The sequence below is a fragment of the Chiloscyllium punctatum genome, chromosome 17 (genome assembly GCF_047496795.1).
Source record: "Chiloscyllium punctatum isolate Juve2018m chromosome 17, sChiPun1.3, whole genome shotgun sequence".
In the NCBI taxonomy this organism is placed as follows: domain Eukaryota; kingdom Metazoa; phylum Chordata; class Chondrichthyes; order Orectolobiformes; family Hemiscylliidae; genus Chiloscyllium; species Chiloscyllium punctatum.
The window spans coordinates 77751696-77768493 of record NC_092755.1 but is presented as its reverse complement, the minus strand read 5'-3'; the positions used below and the strand labels follow the sequence as shown (position 1 = coordinate 77768493).

Sequence of the window (16798 nt, the reverse complement as noted above, 5' to 3'; positions counted from 1 at the left end):
TTCAAGAGCATACAAAGCAGGTACTGAAAATAAGCTTTATTACAAGAAGAAATCAATACAAAGATGCCTAATTTCTGTACAATAGCAAAAAAATTATAATTTAGAGGAAAAATCTTGTTCTGCAATGTTCCAGGAATATCCATTCCTCCAGTTTGATCTCAAGTGCAAAAATATGTTTTTCGAATTGTATTTTGCTTCAAAAAGATTCAAAAATTAAACATTAGCCTGACAAGGTTATACAGATCAATGAGCTGTATTGTTTCTGGTAAGTTCTTTGTTTATTCAATTAAATAAACAACTTGGTCGTTGCAACAGTTGAGTCGATTCTAAAATTGTGAAGAACCAAACTTGGATGAAAAAGCCAACATTTTCTTCAAGTATTCTCCAGAGTAAAGCATCTTTTACATCACCATATTGTTATAGCTCAAATACAAAGCTGACAATGCTTAAACTTAAAGAAATCAGTGTGATCAGGAAAAAACATTACAAAAGTAGCATTTCCTTCTCCAAAAATAAAGCACAAAATCTTGAAGTCCAATATAACCTCAGCTGCACTAAAGCTATGATCTTGCATTGCGTTCAGTTTCAGCCAGGCATTCCCTCACTAATCCTCGAGCATGAATAATTCCTGGAATATGAAAAAGGGAGACAATCACATTCAGTTCTAAACAGTTTTATTTGAATCAAAAGATAAACTCTTGCTGTTGCTCGACTGGAGTATTTCCAACATTTGAAGTTAACTTTACTTTTATGATAAATACGTAACCAAATTCAGTTCTAAAACTGAAGCAACTGATGCAAATGACTAAACAGCTGATTTGTCCATTTTTGCCCCTTTATTTTTCTCAACTTGTAGCTCATAATGGGATCACTGACAGTTCCCAGCCAGTATATCCAAAGCAACATTTTTCACATCAGTTTAGACAAATTCTCCACCAAGGCCAAGTGATTTCAGGATGAACTCTTAACTGTTCCTCATACAACTCCCGCAATGACAAAGCCATAGGGTAATAGAAGCAAAAGCAGCAGGTCAGAGGCAGAAATGTTAACAAGTACAATGCATGTTGAAGTGGCACCTCAATGGATTCAACATTAACTAGATGTTGTTATGCTTGTTGAGTTTTTCCAGTACTGTTGTTGTTTCTGAAACTTATTTCAGTTTTGCCAGCGAATTGGTAACAAGTGAAGACAGTGTACAAATTAGTACAAGTAGTGTGAAGGGGGAGAAACCTTTTGAAAAAGAATTCAAAATATAAATATCAGAAGAGATTATTGAAGCCAAATCAAAGAAAAATATTAAAGTATTAGGAGAGCAGAAAAACAGGTTGACCATTGACAGTAAACTCGAGGGAGGAAGATAGTAGCATCGTGCCACTGTTACTGAGCTAGTAATCCAGAAATCAAGGTGAATGTTTGAGGGATGAAAATTCAAATATCATCATTGCAGCTGGTGAAATTTTAGAATTAATTAATTTGTACAGTCTGAACTGTTAATCTTTGCAATAGTGACCGTAAAAACTATCAAAAAGTTATCATTTGCTTTGATGAACTGCCCTAATGTACCTGTGGTTCAGTATAATTTTCTGTGTAGCACCTTGGGCATGCTTTATCACATTAAGGTACAACATGAATGCAAGTAGTTGTTCTGACAGTGAACCAGTTAGATTTTTACAATAATAGAAATCTCTGTGGTTAACACCACCAGCACCAGTCGCCTTATATTCAGACTTCCAAATTTTCATATTGGTGGCATCTGAACTCTGTCTCTCTCAAATTATGCAAGTGGCATAATCACACCACTGTGAACCATGCAGTGACCGATCCACTGTTTCAGGTGGAAAACTTTACAATCCATTAAAACAAACTGAAAAAACTACTCACTTGGTCACACAACTAGAAGATTAGAAATAGCACATTATTTAATTATAAAGACAAGAAAATTGTTCTGATACATACCACGTTTTAATCGCTCCATTGCACTTTTACTGCCAGCATAAGTTGGTCGGATGTCTTTCCCTAGCTCTTCAATTATAGTAAGTAGCTCCGCATATTTACTCTGTGGTGCCTGATTACTACTCATTCCCTAATAAAAGAAGAAAAAAAACTAAGTTGAGAAATGTACAAATCACATTGAAAGTTCAGTATACTTAATAGCAGTGATCAGTAGGAAACATCAATTTGCGTTTATGTCATAGAATTACAACAAGATGTTGTTTGGCATGTCTCGGAAAGCATCTTAAGAGTTGTTGACAAGTCAGTTTTTATAAACTGGGAACTAGAAAGTCGAATCATGTCTCAGTGCAAATTACAAACTGTATAATGCAGCTGGGATTGTTCTCCTTTTGCTTGATTCCACCAATTACCACCAGAGATTGGCTGCTTTGCAGAAGGAAGAGAACAAGATTTCCAGATCTACAGCAACAATTGCTTCTCAATCAGGGATAGTCTAAAGTGCCAGATTTTCCATTTCCTCCTGTCTGATTTTGAGAGGAGAGGACTGATTGTTGACATCAATGACATTTGGAAGGACAGTGCATTAAATGGAGGAATTGTCTAGCTCCCACTAGCACATACTGTCGATCTCAAATCTAGATGGAAAGGATAATGTGGCCACAGGCCAGAATGACAAGGATAGCAGGATATCGCATATTGAAGAAATGGCAACATTACATATACTAACTGCACTGAATATTAAAAATTGATTGTTTCTATATTTCTTGGCAATTTACTTTCACAAAGTTAAAATTAACAAAACCAGGTTTGGTCCAACAGGTTTATTTGGAAGCACTAGCTTTCAGAGCACTGCTCCTTCATCAGGTGGTTGTCACAACCATGTTGTGTTGTGAGATTTTTAAGCTTTGTACACCCCAGTCCAACACTGGCACCCCCAAATCATACTTTCACAAACAGCAAGAGCTTCTACCAGTAGATTAAAAAGATGTCTAAAGATCTGCAGTATAGTGGATTGGCAATGTTAAATTGCCCAGTGTGCAGGCTAGGTGGATTAGCAATGGGGAATGCAGGGTTACAGGAATAGGATAGGGTTTGGGTAGGGAGGGATACTCTTCAGAGGATTGGTGTGGAGTTGATGGGCTGAATGGCCTTCTTCCATACTTATGGATTCGACAAAAAGAGTTGCACAAGTTGAGGATGCAACTGGGTAACTGATAAAAGGGAACAGAATTTAAACCAAAATTTGCATTGTCTTCATGCCGAAGGACACTATAAGTATCTCAAAGACATAGTTAAGTAAGGTGCGAATGGGAAAAACAATTGTCATCACTTTCACGAGGGACAAATTTGTCAATGAAACTTATGGGTCTCGAAGGGATGTCACTGAGCAGTTGCAAGACATCCTGAAACAGGATGGTAATAAGGCAGAGATCATGATATACACTGTAAGTAAAGATATAGGTAGAGTGAGGAATGAGGTTGTGCATCAAGAATCCAGGGAGCTAGACAGCAGACTAAAGGGCAGGACTGCAAAGAATGCAATCTTTGGGATTACTGTTGGTGCCACTTGCTAATGGAGTACAGAAATAGAACAGGGCAGATTAATGTGTGACTCAGAAATTGGTGCAGGAGGGTGGGTTTTAGATTCCTAGATCACTTGGGACCATTGCTGGGGAAGGTAGAACCTGTATAAGCAAGATAGTCTGTACCTGAATCAGGATGGGACCAACATCCTTGGGGGTAGGTCTGCTGGTACTGTTGGGAAGAATTTAAACTAGTTCAGCAAGGGGAAGGAGATACAGTGTTAGTAGATTAGGAACACGGCATAATACAGTAAAGGAACCAAGACAGAGTTTAGCCATGGGTCTCAAGGGAGTAAGGTGAAGTTGGATGGCCTCTAATGCCAGCAGTATTATGATTAGATTAGATTACATTACATTACATTACAGTGTGGAAACAGGCCCTTCGGCCCAACAAGTCCACACAGACCCGCTATAGGAAAGACAAATTAGTTATTGGCGTGGATTGACACATGGAATTGTGATATTGTTGTCATCAAAAAACATGGTTGAGGGGTGGCAGAGAAATAGCAACTCAACACACTGGGATGGAGTTCAGTAGGATGATGGAGGATCTCATTTAAATTCGTGGATTTAAGAGACCTGGATAACATGGACATAAAAGAAAATGATTCCACTAGTAGGAGAGACGAGGACCTTAGGGAAAGGATAACCTTTTAAAACTGAGATGAGAAGGAGTTTCTTTAGCCAAAGTATAGTGAATCTCTGGTACTCATTGCCACAGAAGGCTGTGAAGGTCAAGTCATTGAGTGTATGCAAGACAAAGATAACTAGGTTCTTGACTGATAAGGGGATCAACCGTTACAGGGAGCAGGCAGGAGAATGGGGTTGAGAAACATATCAGCTACAATCAAATGGCACAGCAGACGCGATGTGTCTAATGGTCTAATCTTACTCCTACGTGGGCTAACACAGAAGAGTTCCAGCCCTTTAGAGAATGTGAGCCCAGCATAGCTAAGCACTTAAGATTGTTGAACTTTTAACTTTATTTCTTCATTTTTCTATTTTGTACCAAAGATGGCACCAGGAAGGGTGTCAATGTACACTTTTCACTGTACTCATGTACTTCTGTACTTAAGTACACATGACAAAACTTATGGTTTTATTGGGTACAGAAGTTTCAGGCAAGAAAGGAGGGGGGAGAAAAGAGACAGTGGTGTCCAATACTAAATTAAGGAGTCAGTTGTGCTGTGAGGAGGGATGCTATCCCAGAAGAGTCTTCAAATGAGGTTTGTGGGTTGATCACAAAAACAAAAAGGGGAGACACATTTTGGAGTATACTGTAGACCACCCAGCCAGTGGGCAATAGAGCAGATACATAGACTATTCACTGAGGTGCACAAAAACAATAAGTCTAATTATAGTCAGTACTTACAATAAAGGAAATCTCAACTTCTCCAACATCAACTGGGATCAACCTAGCAAAAACAGCTTAGAGGAGACAAATTTCTTGAAAATGTATTCTGGACAGTTTTTAATATCAACATATAGAAGGACCAACTCGGGACAGAACTGGACATAATTCTGGGGCATCATGCCAGACAGGTGTTCAAGATGGCAGACAGGTGTTCAAAATGACAGAGTGAAAGAGACAGAAACAATCAGCATTTTATTGACAGCAGCAACAATATATGTTTTCAGTTTGGAAAGGAAAGCAACAGTTTGCACAAACAAAGTTTTGGATTGGGGTACGGGTGGTTGGAGAAGACAGATTTAATTAAATAAGGCTGAATCTGGCCAGTGTAGAGAGGGAATAACTGCTTCTTGGCAAATCTACAGAACAATGGGGGAAAGAGTTCAAAAAGGTACTGGGGGAAACATAGGACCAACGTTTGCTTTAGGGCGAAATGTACAAGTAACATACCCAAAGAATTCAGATTTTTAGGAATATTCAGGACTACATAAGAAGGGCAAAAGAAAAAGAAAGGTTTTTAACAGGTTCAAACAGTAATTCAATGGAGGTCCTTTTTAAAAAAAAAATTCATTCATGGGACATGGGCATCGCACAAGTGAAATAAAGGAGAACTAAAAGTGTAGGGGGTGAACTTAAAGAAATTCAGACAGCAAAGAAAGGACAAGAGAAAACATCAATGGTGGGCAAGTTGTTGGAGGGAATCCTGAGGGACAGGACGTACCTGTATTTGGAAAGGCAAGGACTGATTCGGGATAGTCAACATAGCTTTGTGCGTGGGAAATCATGTCTCACAAACTTGATTGAGTTTTTTGAAGAAGTAACAAAGAGGATTGATGAGGGCAGAGCAGTAGATGTGATCTATATGGACTTCAGTAGGGCGTTCAACAAGGTTCCCCATGGGAGACTGATTAGCAAGATTAGATCTCATGGAATACAGGGAGAACTAGCTATTTGGATACATAACTAGCTCAAAGGTAAAAGACAGAGGGTGGTGGAGGAGGGTTGTTCTTCAGACTGGAGGCCTGTGACCAGTGGAGTGGCACAAAGATCGGTGCTGGGTCCTCTACTTTTTGTCATTTATATAAATGATTTGGATGCGAGCAGGAGGTACAGTTAGTAAGTTTGCAGATGACACCAAAATTGGAGGTGTAGTGGACAGTGAAGAAGGTTACCTCACATTACAACAGGATCTTGACCAGGTGGGCCAATGGGCTGACAAGTGGCAGATGGAGATTAATTCAGATAAATGCGAGGTGCTGATTTTTGGGAAAGCAAATCTTAGCAGGACTTATACACTTAATGATAAGGTCTTAGGGGGTTTTGCTGAACAAAGAGACCTTGGAGGGCAGTTCATAGCTCCTTGAAAAGTGGAGTTGCAGGTAGATAGGATAGTGAAGGCGGCGTTTGGTATGCTTTCCTTTATTGGTTAGAGTATGGAGCACAGGAGTTGGGAGGTCATGTTGCGGCTGTACAGAACATTGGTTGGAATATTGAGTGCAATTCTGGTTTCCTTCCCATCGGAAATATGTTGTGAAACTTGAAATGGTTCAGAAAAGATTTACAAGGATGTTGCCAGGGTTGGAGGATTGGAGCTATAGGGAGAGGCTGAACTGGCTGGGGCTGTTTTCTCTGGAGCGTCAGAGGCTGTGGGGTGACCTTATAGAGGTTTACAAAATTATGAGGGGCATGGATAGATTAAATAGGCAAAGTCTTTTCCCTGGGGTCGTGGAGTCCAGAACTAGATGGCATAGGTTTAGCGTGAGAGGGGAAAGATATAAAAAAGACCTAAGGGGCAACATTTTCTCAGAAGGTGGTACGGGTATAGAATGAGGTGCCAGAGGAAGTGGTGGAGGCTGGTAATAATTGCAACATTTAAGAGGCATTTGGATGGGTATATGAATAGGAAGGGTTTAGAGGGATATGGGCCAGGTACTGGAAGGTGGGACTAGATTGGGTTGGGACATTAGGTCGCCATGGACGGGTTGGGCCGAAGGGTCTATTTCCATGCTGTAAATCTCGATCACTATGATCAGCAGGTAAGATTAGGAAAAATCCTAAGATATTTCATGTCAAGGGGAAAAGGATAACCAGAGGAAGAATAGGCCTATTAGGGACCAATCTGTGGATAGAACCAGAGGACATCAGTGGGGTGTGAAATGAGCACTTGGTGCACTCCTTCATTTTGGAGAGGGAATTAGATACAGTATTCAGGCAGAGGGATTGAGAGATTCTTCAGCAATTTAATAGAGGCAGCTGTTTAAATCTGGTGTTTTATAGGCCGTCAAGAAAGGATTATATCATATCTCTATTTGGGATATGAACCTATGACCAAGTGGTTAATGGTCCTAACCATTGTACAACTGTTCCCGGTGATGCAAATATATATTTTACCATACCTGTAAATAACCCATAGAGGGTGGTCCATAGTCATTGATCAGTGGCCTAAATGACTGCACTGAGCTCCCCATACTTGTCGAAGGAGACGGAACACTTCCAACTGTTGGAGGAAAATTTGTATTACAATGCATCAGTTTGTACACTCTGAACTTTCAGTTTTTTGTATCAAACAGCTCAAGTTGCTCATCACATTATACTACAAAGAGAAAAAGCTCTATGATCCCAGGCATTCTATTGAATATGCCACAGTTTCAAAGCAAGCCAGTATATCCAGAGGTCCAACTCTGCACAAGTTAGCTGGCAAAGTAAACAGCCAAACCAAATCCTAGCTACAAACCAGTCTGACTGCAACAGGCGGCAGGAAGTGCAAAAATTTCAGATCCAGCACCCTCAGTTTAAGAGGAAGACCATGAAAAAATCGAGTATTCAGGGTTAAAAATGCTGTTCAGTGACATCTGTTCTGAGAATGCACACACGTGGAGGAAAAGTAGCAGATCAGATGATCCTTGATCTGGCTCCCAAGCCTGGTATGGTATCTTTAGGAGATCAGTCAAAGTGACTATACAACCCATTTTCTGACTGAAAGCAGGATACAACCATAAACCCGGTTTAATAACACCTGCATTTTGAACACACTGGAACTGTATTAAAATGATCGATCATATACTGTCTCAAATAGTCCTCACAAGAGGCAACTGGGCACACATTTGGCCTTGCGCTATTCCTGCCATTTCAACTTGACACATTGAAGACTACAATGAATTAGTGAAAAGTCGGTTATTTTTAAGGGGACACACGAGCTCTTGCTACTTCCATTTTCAAAGCTATCGTAAAAGATAGCCAGAATCAAGGTAGGCTTCAGACTGTTAAATTTAAACTTTAAAAACTGCACTGACCCTTTTCCCATTAGGGTCTTGAATTTCATGACAAATAAAGGAAATTATAATCTAATAAAATTTCCTCTTATTTGTAACATTTTAGTTTTTAGTAAACCCATAATCACCACATTATCTAACTGTTTGACTAGAATCTCGAAACCACCTATATGTGAACTGGCCAGGTTCATTCCTACAAGTCTGTTCTTGTGAAGTTAATTTTCTGATTCAGTATGTGGATGTCCCTACGAGAGAAGGTGTAAAACTTGATCTACTCTTGAGAAATAAGACAGGACAGGTGACTGAGGTGTCAGTGGGGGAACACTTTGGGGCCAGTGACCATAATTCTATTAGTTTCAAAATAGTGACAGAAAAGACTGGATCTAAAAGTTGAAGTTCTGAATTGGAGAAAGGCCAATTTTGATGGTTTTAGACAAGAACTTTCAAAAGCTGATTGGAGGCAGATGTTCACAAGTAAAGGGATGACTGGAAAATGAGAAGCCTTCAGAAATGAGATAACAAGTCCAGAGACAGTATATTCCTGTTTGGGTGAAAGGAAAGGCTGGTGTGCTGGATGACTAAAAAAATTGAGAGTCTGGTTAAGAAAAGCATATGTCAGGTATAGACAGGAGAGATTGAGGAGCGAATCCTAAGAAGAGTATAAAGGCAGTAGGAGTATACTTAAGAGGGAAATCAATGGGACAAAAAGGGGACAGGAGATACCTTTGGCAAATAGAGTTAAGGAGAATCCATTGGATTTCTACAAATATATTAAAGGATAAAAGGGTAACTGGGGAGAGAATAAGGCCACTCAAAGATCAGCAAGGCGGCCTTTGTGTGGAGCCGCACAAGATGGGGAGATGCTAAATGAGTATTTTGCATTCGCATTTACTGTGGAAAAGGACATGGAAGACATAGAATGTAGGGAAATAGATGGCGACACCTTGAAAAGTGCCCATATTACAGAGGAGGAAGTGCTGGATGTCTTGAAACACATAAAGGTGGATAAATCCCCAGGACCTGATCAGGTGTACTCTAGAACTCTGTGGGAAGCGATTGCTTGGCCTCTTGCTGAGACATGGAGGTTGGTGGGGTGGTAGGTGAGGACCAGTGGGGTTCTGTCCTGGTGGCAGTTGGAGGGGCGGGGCTCAAGGGGAGAGGAGCGGGAAGTGGAAGAGATGCGGTGGAGGACATCGTCGACCACGTCTGGGGGGAAATTGCGGTCTTTGAAGGAGACCATCTGGGTTGTACGGTTTTGGAACTGGTCCTCCTGGGAGCAGATGCAGCAGAGACGAAGGAATTGGGAATATGGGATGGCGTTTTTACAAGGGGCAGGGTGGGAGGAGGTGTAGTCGAGGTAGCTGTGGGAGTCGGTCAGTTTATAGTAAATGTCCGTGTTGAGTCGGTTGCCAGAGATAGAAATGGAAAGGTCTAGGAAGGGGAGGGAGGAGTCTGAGACGGTCCAGGTGAATTTGAGATCGGGGTGGAAGGTGTTAGTAAAGTGGATGAACTGTTCAACCTCCTCGTGGGAGCACAAGGCAGCGCCGATACAGTCATCGATGTAGTGAAGGAAAAGGTGGGAGGTGGTGCCAGTGTAGCTGCGGAAGATGGACTGTTCCACATATCCAACGAAGAAGCAGGCATAGCTGGGGCCCATGCGGGTGCCCATGGCTACTCCTTTGGTTTGGAGGAAGTGGGAGGATTGGAAAGAGAAGTTGTTCGGAGGGAGGACGAGTTCAGTCAGTCATTCGAAGGAGTGCGTCAGTGGAAGGGTACTGGTTGGTACGGCGGGAAAGGAAGAAGCAGAGGGCTTTGAGTCCTTCGTGATGGAGGATTGGAGGTGTACGGGCACTGGATGTCCATGGTAAAGATAAGGCGTTGGGGACCGGGGAAGCGAAAATCATGGAGGAGGTGAGGGCGTGGGTGGTGTCCTGAACGTAGGTGGAGAGTTCTTGGACTAAGGGGGACAGGACCGTATCAAGGAATGCAGAGATGAGTTCGGTGGGGCAGGAGCAAGCGGAGACAATGGGTCGGCCGGGGCAGGAGGTAGAAATGGGCGGTGTGGGGTTGTGGGACTATGAGGTTGGAGGCGGTGGATGGGAGATCCCCTGAGGTGATGAGGCTATGGATGGTCTGGGAGATGATGGTTTGGTGGTGGAGGTGGGGTCATGGTCAAGGGGGCAGTAGGAGCAAGTGTCCGCGAGCTGGCGTTTAGCCTCAACGGTGTAAAGGTCGGTGCGCCAAACTTCCTGAAGAAGGGCTTATGCCCAAAACGTCAATTCTCCTGTTCCTTGGATGCTGCCTGACCTGCTGCGCTTTTCCAGCAACATATTTTCAGCTCTGATCTCCAGCATCTGCAGTCCTCACTTTCTCCTCTTGCTGAGATACTTGTATCATCAGTAGTCACAGGTGAGGTTCCAGAAGACTGGAGGTTGGCTAACATGGTGCCATTGTTTAACAAGGGTGGTAAGGACAAGCTAGGGAATGACAGACCAGTGAGCCTGACCTCGGTGGTGGGCAAGTTGTTGGAGGGAATCCTGAGGGACAGGACGTACATGTATTTGGAAAGGCAAAGACTGATTAGGGATACTCAACATGGCTTTGTGCATGGAAATTATGTCTCTCAAACTTGATTGAGATTTTTTTTTGAGCAAGTAACAAAGAGGATTGATGAGGGCAGAGCGGTGGACATGATCTATATGAACTTCAGTAAAGCGTTCGACAAGGCTCCCCATGGCTGGTTAGCAAGGTGAGATCTCATGGGAGAACTAGCCATTTGGATACAGAACTGGCTCAAAGGTAGAAGACAGAGGGTGGTAGTGGAGGGTTGTTTTTCAGACAGGAGGCTTGTGACCAGTGGAGTGCCACAAGGATCAGTGCTGGGTTCATTACATTTTGGATGTGAGCATAAGAGGTATAGTTAGTAAGTTTGCAGATTACATCAAAATTTGAGGTTTGGTGGACAGCGAAGGTTACCTCACATTATTATGAGATCTTGATCAGATCAGCCAATGGGCCGAGAAGTGGCAGATAGAGTTTAATTCAGATAAATGTGAAGTGCTGCATTTTGGGAAAGCAAATCTTAGCAGGACTTATATACTTAATGGCAAGGTTCGAACGAGTATTGCTGAACAAAGAGACCTTGGAGTGCAGGTTCATGCCTCCTTGAAAGTGGAGTCGCAAGTAGTTAGGAGAATGAAGGCATCATTTGGTATGCTTTCCTTTATTGGCCAGAGTATTGAGTATGAATGTTGGGAGGTCATGTTGCCACTGTACAGGACATTGGTTAGGCCACTTTTGGAATATTGCATGCGGTTCTGGTCTCCTTCCTATTGGAAGGATGTTGTGAAACTTGAAAGGGTTCAGAAAAGACTTGCAAGGATGTTGCCAGGGTTGGAAGATTTGAGCTATAGGGAGAGGTTTATTAGGCAGGGGCTGTTTTCTCTGGAGGGTCGGAAGCTGAGGGGTGACCTTATAGAGGTTTATAAAATCATGAGGGGCATGGATATGATGAATAAACAAAGTCTTTTCCCTGGGGTTGTGGGGGGGGCGGGGCTTCAGAACTACAGGGCAGAGATTTAGTGGGTGAGGAGAAGATATAAGTTGCCCTAAGGGGCAACTTATTCTTGCAGAGGATGGTATGCGAATGGAATGAGCTGCCAGATGAAGTGGTGGAGGCTAGTAGAATGGCAACATTTAAACAGCAGCTGAATAGGTATATGAATAGGAAGGGTCTGGAGGGATATGGGCCAGGTGCTGGCAAGTGGGACAAGATTGAGTTGGGATATCTGGCCGGCATTGACAAGTTGGACCGAAGGGTCTGATTTTGTGCTGTACGGCTCTATAACCCAGGGTCTTTGCTCTCTTCACGATGGCCAGTCCCAAGCAATGCCTTGCCTCCTTTGCACAAGGTCCTCATCATTCTGAATTATTTGTCTGTTTTCATGGTTCTCTTGTAGCCTTATTTTGCAACCAGAGGTCAAGTAACCTTTAGAATCTGCTTTTACTGCCAGCGAGTCGATCTGGTGTTTATGTAAACTCAGCATCATTTCTCATCATGCTTGTCGAACTTCAACTGTTATCCATAGGGCCACCGTTAGCCATAAGATCACAACCCTGCCCATCTACAGATAGCATGGGATACGAAGTGGAAATCGTCAGAGTCTGCTCAACTAGTATAGTAATGACCCAATCCAACCTGGAAAGGTCGTCAGTGGCAGCCAGTGCTTCAACACCAAAAGAGTTTTAAACAGCAGTAGCAAAATCATAAAATAGCCCAAGGCATGTGAAATATGAGCGAGCCATACGGGCTTATGGTAAAGGTCTTATGGTCCAAAAATGTCACTCACCAATTCAGACAATCAAAAGCTTACAAACATGGAAATTAAATGAAGTATCCCAATCAGCTCCTCAACTTGCTCATCCATTCATTGATGATCATGGTTGATCTATTGGTGCTCCAAGTTCCACATTCTCATCAACTTCCAATGACTTTTTTTTTTGCCTAATTACAATCTTAAGCATTCAACGATCCCATCTCCACTGCCTTCTGCAGCAATGAGCTCCAAAGTCTCAAAGCTCCTCAGAATTCTCATCTCTGTTCTAAAAGGATGATCCCTAATTTTAAGCGTTCTCCCAGTTCTGGTCTGAGCCACAAGGGGAAACATCCTTTCCGAACCCATTCAGGATCTTAGACACTTTAATCAAGTCACCCCTCACTATTCTGAACTCCAATGCAAACAATTCCAACGTTTTCTCAGAAGATGACGTTTTCATATCAGTGTAGTAAACCTCTTCCAGTACATTCACATTCTTCTTTAAATAAGGAGACGATAATTGTACACAGTATTCAAAATGTTTATGTAAACATTTATGTCACCATCATCCTGTACAACTGAAGCACATCCTCATTTATTTTGTTGAACATAAAAGTAAGTAAATTTTAAGTAGTGCCTTGAAGGAGGAAAATAAGGCTTTACGTAAAACAAATTAGGCATCTGAAGGCACGGCATCTCATGCAGGAGTGCCTAAAAGATGCCAGAATTGGAGAAGCACAGAAATCTTGTACTGTTTCAGGCTGCAAGAGATTATGGAGACAAGGAGATCCAAGGCCACAGAGGTATTTGAAAACAAGTTTAAACAGGATAAAATACAGAAGACCAGCCAAGAGTGCATCAGAATAATCGAGTCTGGAGGTAACAATGGCATGATGAGGGTCGAGTGAGAATATTCCAATATTTCTCAAAGTAGACAATTTGAGCACAAATACAATAGCACAGGTGGTTATTCAACCCACTGTGCCAAAGTTGGCTCTTTATCAGAGCTGTCCAACTTGCTCCATGCCTTGTATTTGTTCATAACATTTCAACTGTCATGCACTTTGGTCAGAAGAACAATCTAAAATAGGGGCTGCAGTTCTAAAGGAGGTGCCGGAGCAGAGGGCCTTGGAGTATACAGATCATTGAAGATGGCAGGATAGGTGGAGAGAATAGTAAATAAAAAAGTGTTTTGTTTTTATTAATTAGACATAGAACACAAGAGCAAGAAAATTATGTTAAACTCATGCAATATTCTGATTGGACCTCAGCTGGAATACTGTGGAAATTGTGAGCACTACATTTACAGGAAAGATGCAAATGTGTTGGAGAATGCAGAACAGATTAACAATAGCAGCTCTGGAGAAGAGAAACTTCAATTACAAAGATAGATGAAAGATTTGGAACTATTCTCCCTGGAGAAAAGGAGGCTTAGACAGAGCTTTTCTGAAATACAAGCAGGCCGAGTATAACAGACAGGATGACATTGTTTCTGAATACAAAGGAACAAGAATGACAGGGCAAAGGTTTAAAGTTATGTGCAAATGAAGCAAGGCTGAGAGAGATTTGTTTCCCCACAGTCAGTTGTTCGGATTTGGAACGCATTGCTTGGAAATGTAGTGAAGACAGGTTCAATTGACCAATCAAGGGAGCACTGGCTAGTTATTTGGATAGTAACAGTAGGGATGGGGGAGGGGAGGGAAGGCATGAGATCAGCTCTAGATAATAGAGCTATCGTAGGCACAATGGGTTGCAATGGTCTCCTGCACCATACTAATTCTACAACTCGATTATTTATCCAATTCTGTTTGAAAGTTAATATTGAACTTGCTTTCACCATGCTTCCAGCAAGATCATTCTGACCCATTAAAAAAACTGGCTTCCACTTTTTTTTGCCAATCAAAAATGGTTTTATCAGATTTGAGGTTACATCCAATAAAAAACAAATTTCCTACTTAATTCTCATTAAAACTTTGTAATTTAGAATGCCTCCATTAAAAACCACTTTCTCTGCTCTGGGGAGAAGACATCAACTTCCCCAGTTTCTCCACAGAACTAAGCTTCCTCAGCCGTGACACTATTCCATTAGATCTCATCTGAACCCTATCTTACAAGCATATTACTTCGCTTTTTAAACACCATACCTTACTGGTAAAGATGGAGGGTAGGCTGAGATGGAGAAGCTTTGCATTATAGCAAGGATGGGAGTTCATATCACTGCAACCTGCACAAAAGCATCCAAGACTCAGTACACAGCAACAGCATCTCTGCTGTTTCCCCATCCCCTCAGTTTGGTGCTGCCATTCAGTGGTGTGATGTCATTATAGAACATTCCAGATCATTTTACAATTCAGTCAAATACAGCAGCAAAACACCAGGTGCAATGAGAAATCAGAGTTTAGCTGTGACATTAAAGAAAAGAACAAACAGCTCATTTCATTCCAAACTAGATTTTTAAAACAAGTGACTCCTGAAGCACATTCAGTAACAATCTGAACCGGTTTAAAAACAAACAAATCTCGTCAATATAACTTACCTTGGCCTGTGAAACCAGAAATCTCTTATTCACGTCTGATTGAAATAAATCCAAGATTCCAACTCTAACTGCTCATTTTGCAATAACTGATTAAGAATGACCAGGAATTCAGTAATTATTGAGATAAACTCAATAAAACTGCTTAACACGAAAAGGGATTATTTGGATTAAACCGCCCTTCCCCCTTTCTCCTTTATTTCCCCCCCCATTTCCCCCTTTGAACTCCGTCTTTCTCCGCCTCCTAGCCCCATCCCGCCGGTATTAACGCTGCTGGGAGCAAACTGAACATCCCTTCAATAATACTCCAGGTTTATCTCACTAATTGAGACCAAATTGGGAATCTCTTCATCAAACCCGGTTTAGACCTTACCCTGACTGACCGAGAGTCCCGGCCCGACGCTCGCTTTGCTGCTCATTCCCAACCGGCTCAGGCCGCTGAAGATGGCGCCAAACGGCCTCCGGCCCTGACATCCGGGTACGACAGATTGGCCACACCCCTTCATTCCCTTGGAGACACCCACTGATTGCCCCGCCCCTTGAAACCTGTCCCGCCACTCACAGACCGCCTCGCCCCTCGAAACGTTTCCCCCTCCCCTCGAGACCGGCCCCGCCCCCTCACTATGCCCCGCCCCCTCACTATGCCCCGCCCTTTAAGGCTTGTCACGGCCGACTCACTTATGCCCCGCCCTCTGCCCGCGACTTTAACCCTTTCGGCCCCGAGCCGCTGTCAATTTCAATTCCCTGACTTCCCGGAGATCTTGATGGGCAGGTGTCGGTGTTGGATTGGGTTGAACAAGGTTAAAAATCACACGGCACTAGGTTATAGTCCCAACAGGTTTATAGGAAATCACAAGCTTTCGGAGTCCGGCTTCTTCTTCACCTCCTAACGCGATTTAGTAAACTTGCAGAACATTGAAGGAGATGTGGATTGTAAGGATCATCAGAGGGTATAGCAGGATACTGATCATTTGCAGATATGGGCAGAGAAAATGGCAGATGGAGTTTCATGTATGCAAGTGTGAGGTGCTGCACTGTGGGCGATAAAATGTTAAACGAAACGATAGAGTTAATGGCAGAACCCGCATGCAGTATTGATATGCAGAGGGATCTTGGAGTTCAAGCCCATAGTTCCTTGAAAATGGCTATGCAAGGAGATAGGGTGGGAAAGAAAGCGTTTGGCATGCTTGCTTTTATTGGTTGGGGAATTAAGTACAGACATCAGGATATCATGTTGCAGCTTTATTAGACTCTGGATAAGCCACACAGAGTACTGTGTTCAGTTCTGGTCACCACATTACAGGAAGAATGTGCAGGCTTTAGAGAGGGTGCAGAAGAGGTTTACCAGGCTGCTGCCGCCTGGATTTGAGGGCATGAGTCACAAGGAGAGGCTAGAAAAACTGGTGTTTTCTCTGGAGTTGTGGAGGGTGAAGGGAGACTTGACTGAAGTCTAGAAAATTTGAGATGCATAAATTGGCGGAAGAAGATTCTGTCAAGCCCCAAGTCAAAGTCTAAAACTAGGGACGTGCATTTAAGGTGAGGGGGAAGTTCAAAGGAGATGTGAGGAGCAAGATTTTTTTTAAAAACAGTGAAAGTGGTGGAAACAGATATGATTGGGGCATTTAAGAGACTTTTAGATAAGCACATGAATATGCAAGGTAAAAACAATGACTGCAGATGCTGGAAACCAGATTCTGGATTAGTGGTGCTGGAAGAGCACAGCAGTTCAG

General features: G+C 42.4%; 1 protein-coding gene across 3 annotated transcripts; it reads right to left on the bottom strand.

Annotated features, from left to right (window-relative positions):
* Nucleotides 1-21: 21 nt before the first annotated feature.
* On the bottom strand, nucleotides 22-15542 carry LOC140488038 (cyclin-dependent kinase 2-associated protein 1). 3 transcript variants are annotated; one of them, XM_072587638.1, is made up of 4 exons: nucleotides 15452-15542; nucleotides 7344-7444; nucleotides 1957-2083; nucleotides 22-628 (listed from the first exon to the last, which is right to left on the bottom strand). In XM_072587638.1, the coding sequence occupies exons 1-4, from the start codon at nucleotides 15540-15542 to the stop codon at nucleotides 561-563; spliced, it is 387 nt and encodes a 128-aa protein (XP_072443739.1). In that variant the 3' UTR covers nucleotides 22-560. The 3 variants fall into 3 exon arrangements, with proteins under 3 accessions (XP_072443739.1, XP_072443740.1, XP_072443741.1); XM_072587639.1 differs by having other exon boundaries at nucleotides 15442-15541; XM_072587640.1 differs by lacking the exon at nucleotides 15452-15542 and adding an exon at nucleotides 15072-15228.
* Nucleotides 15543-16798: the final 1256 nt, after the last annotated feature.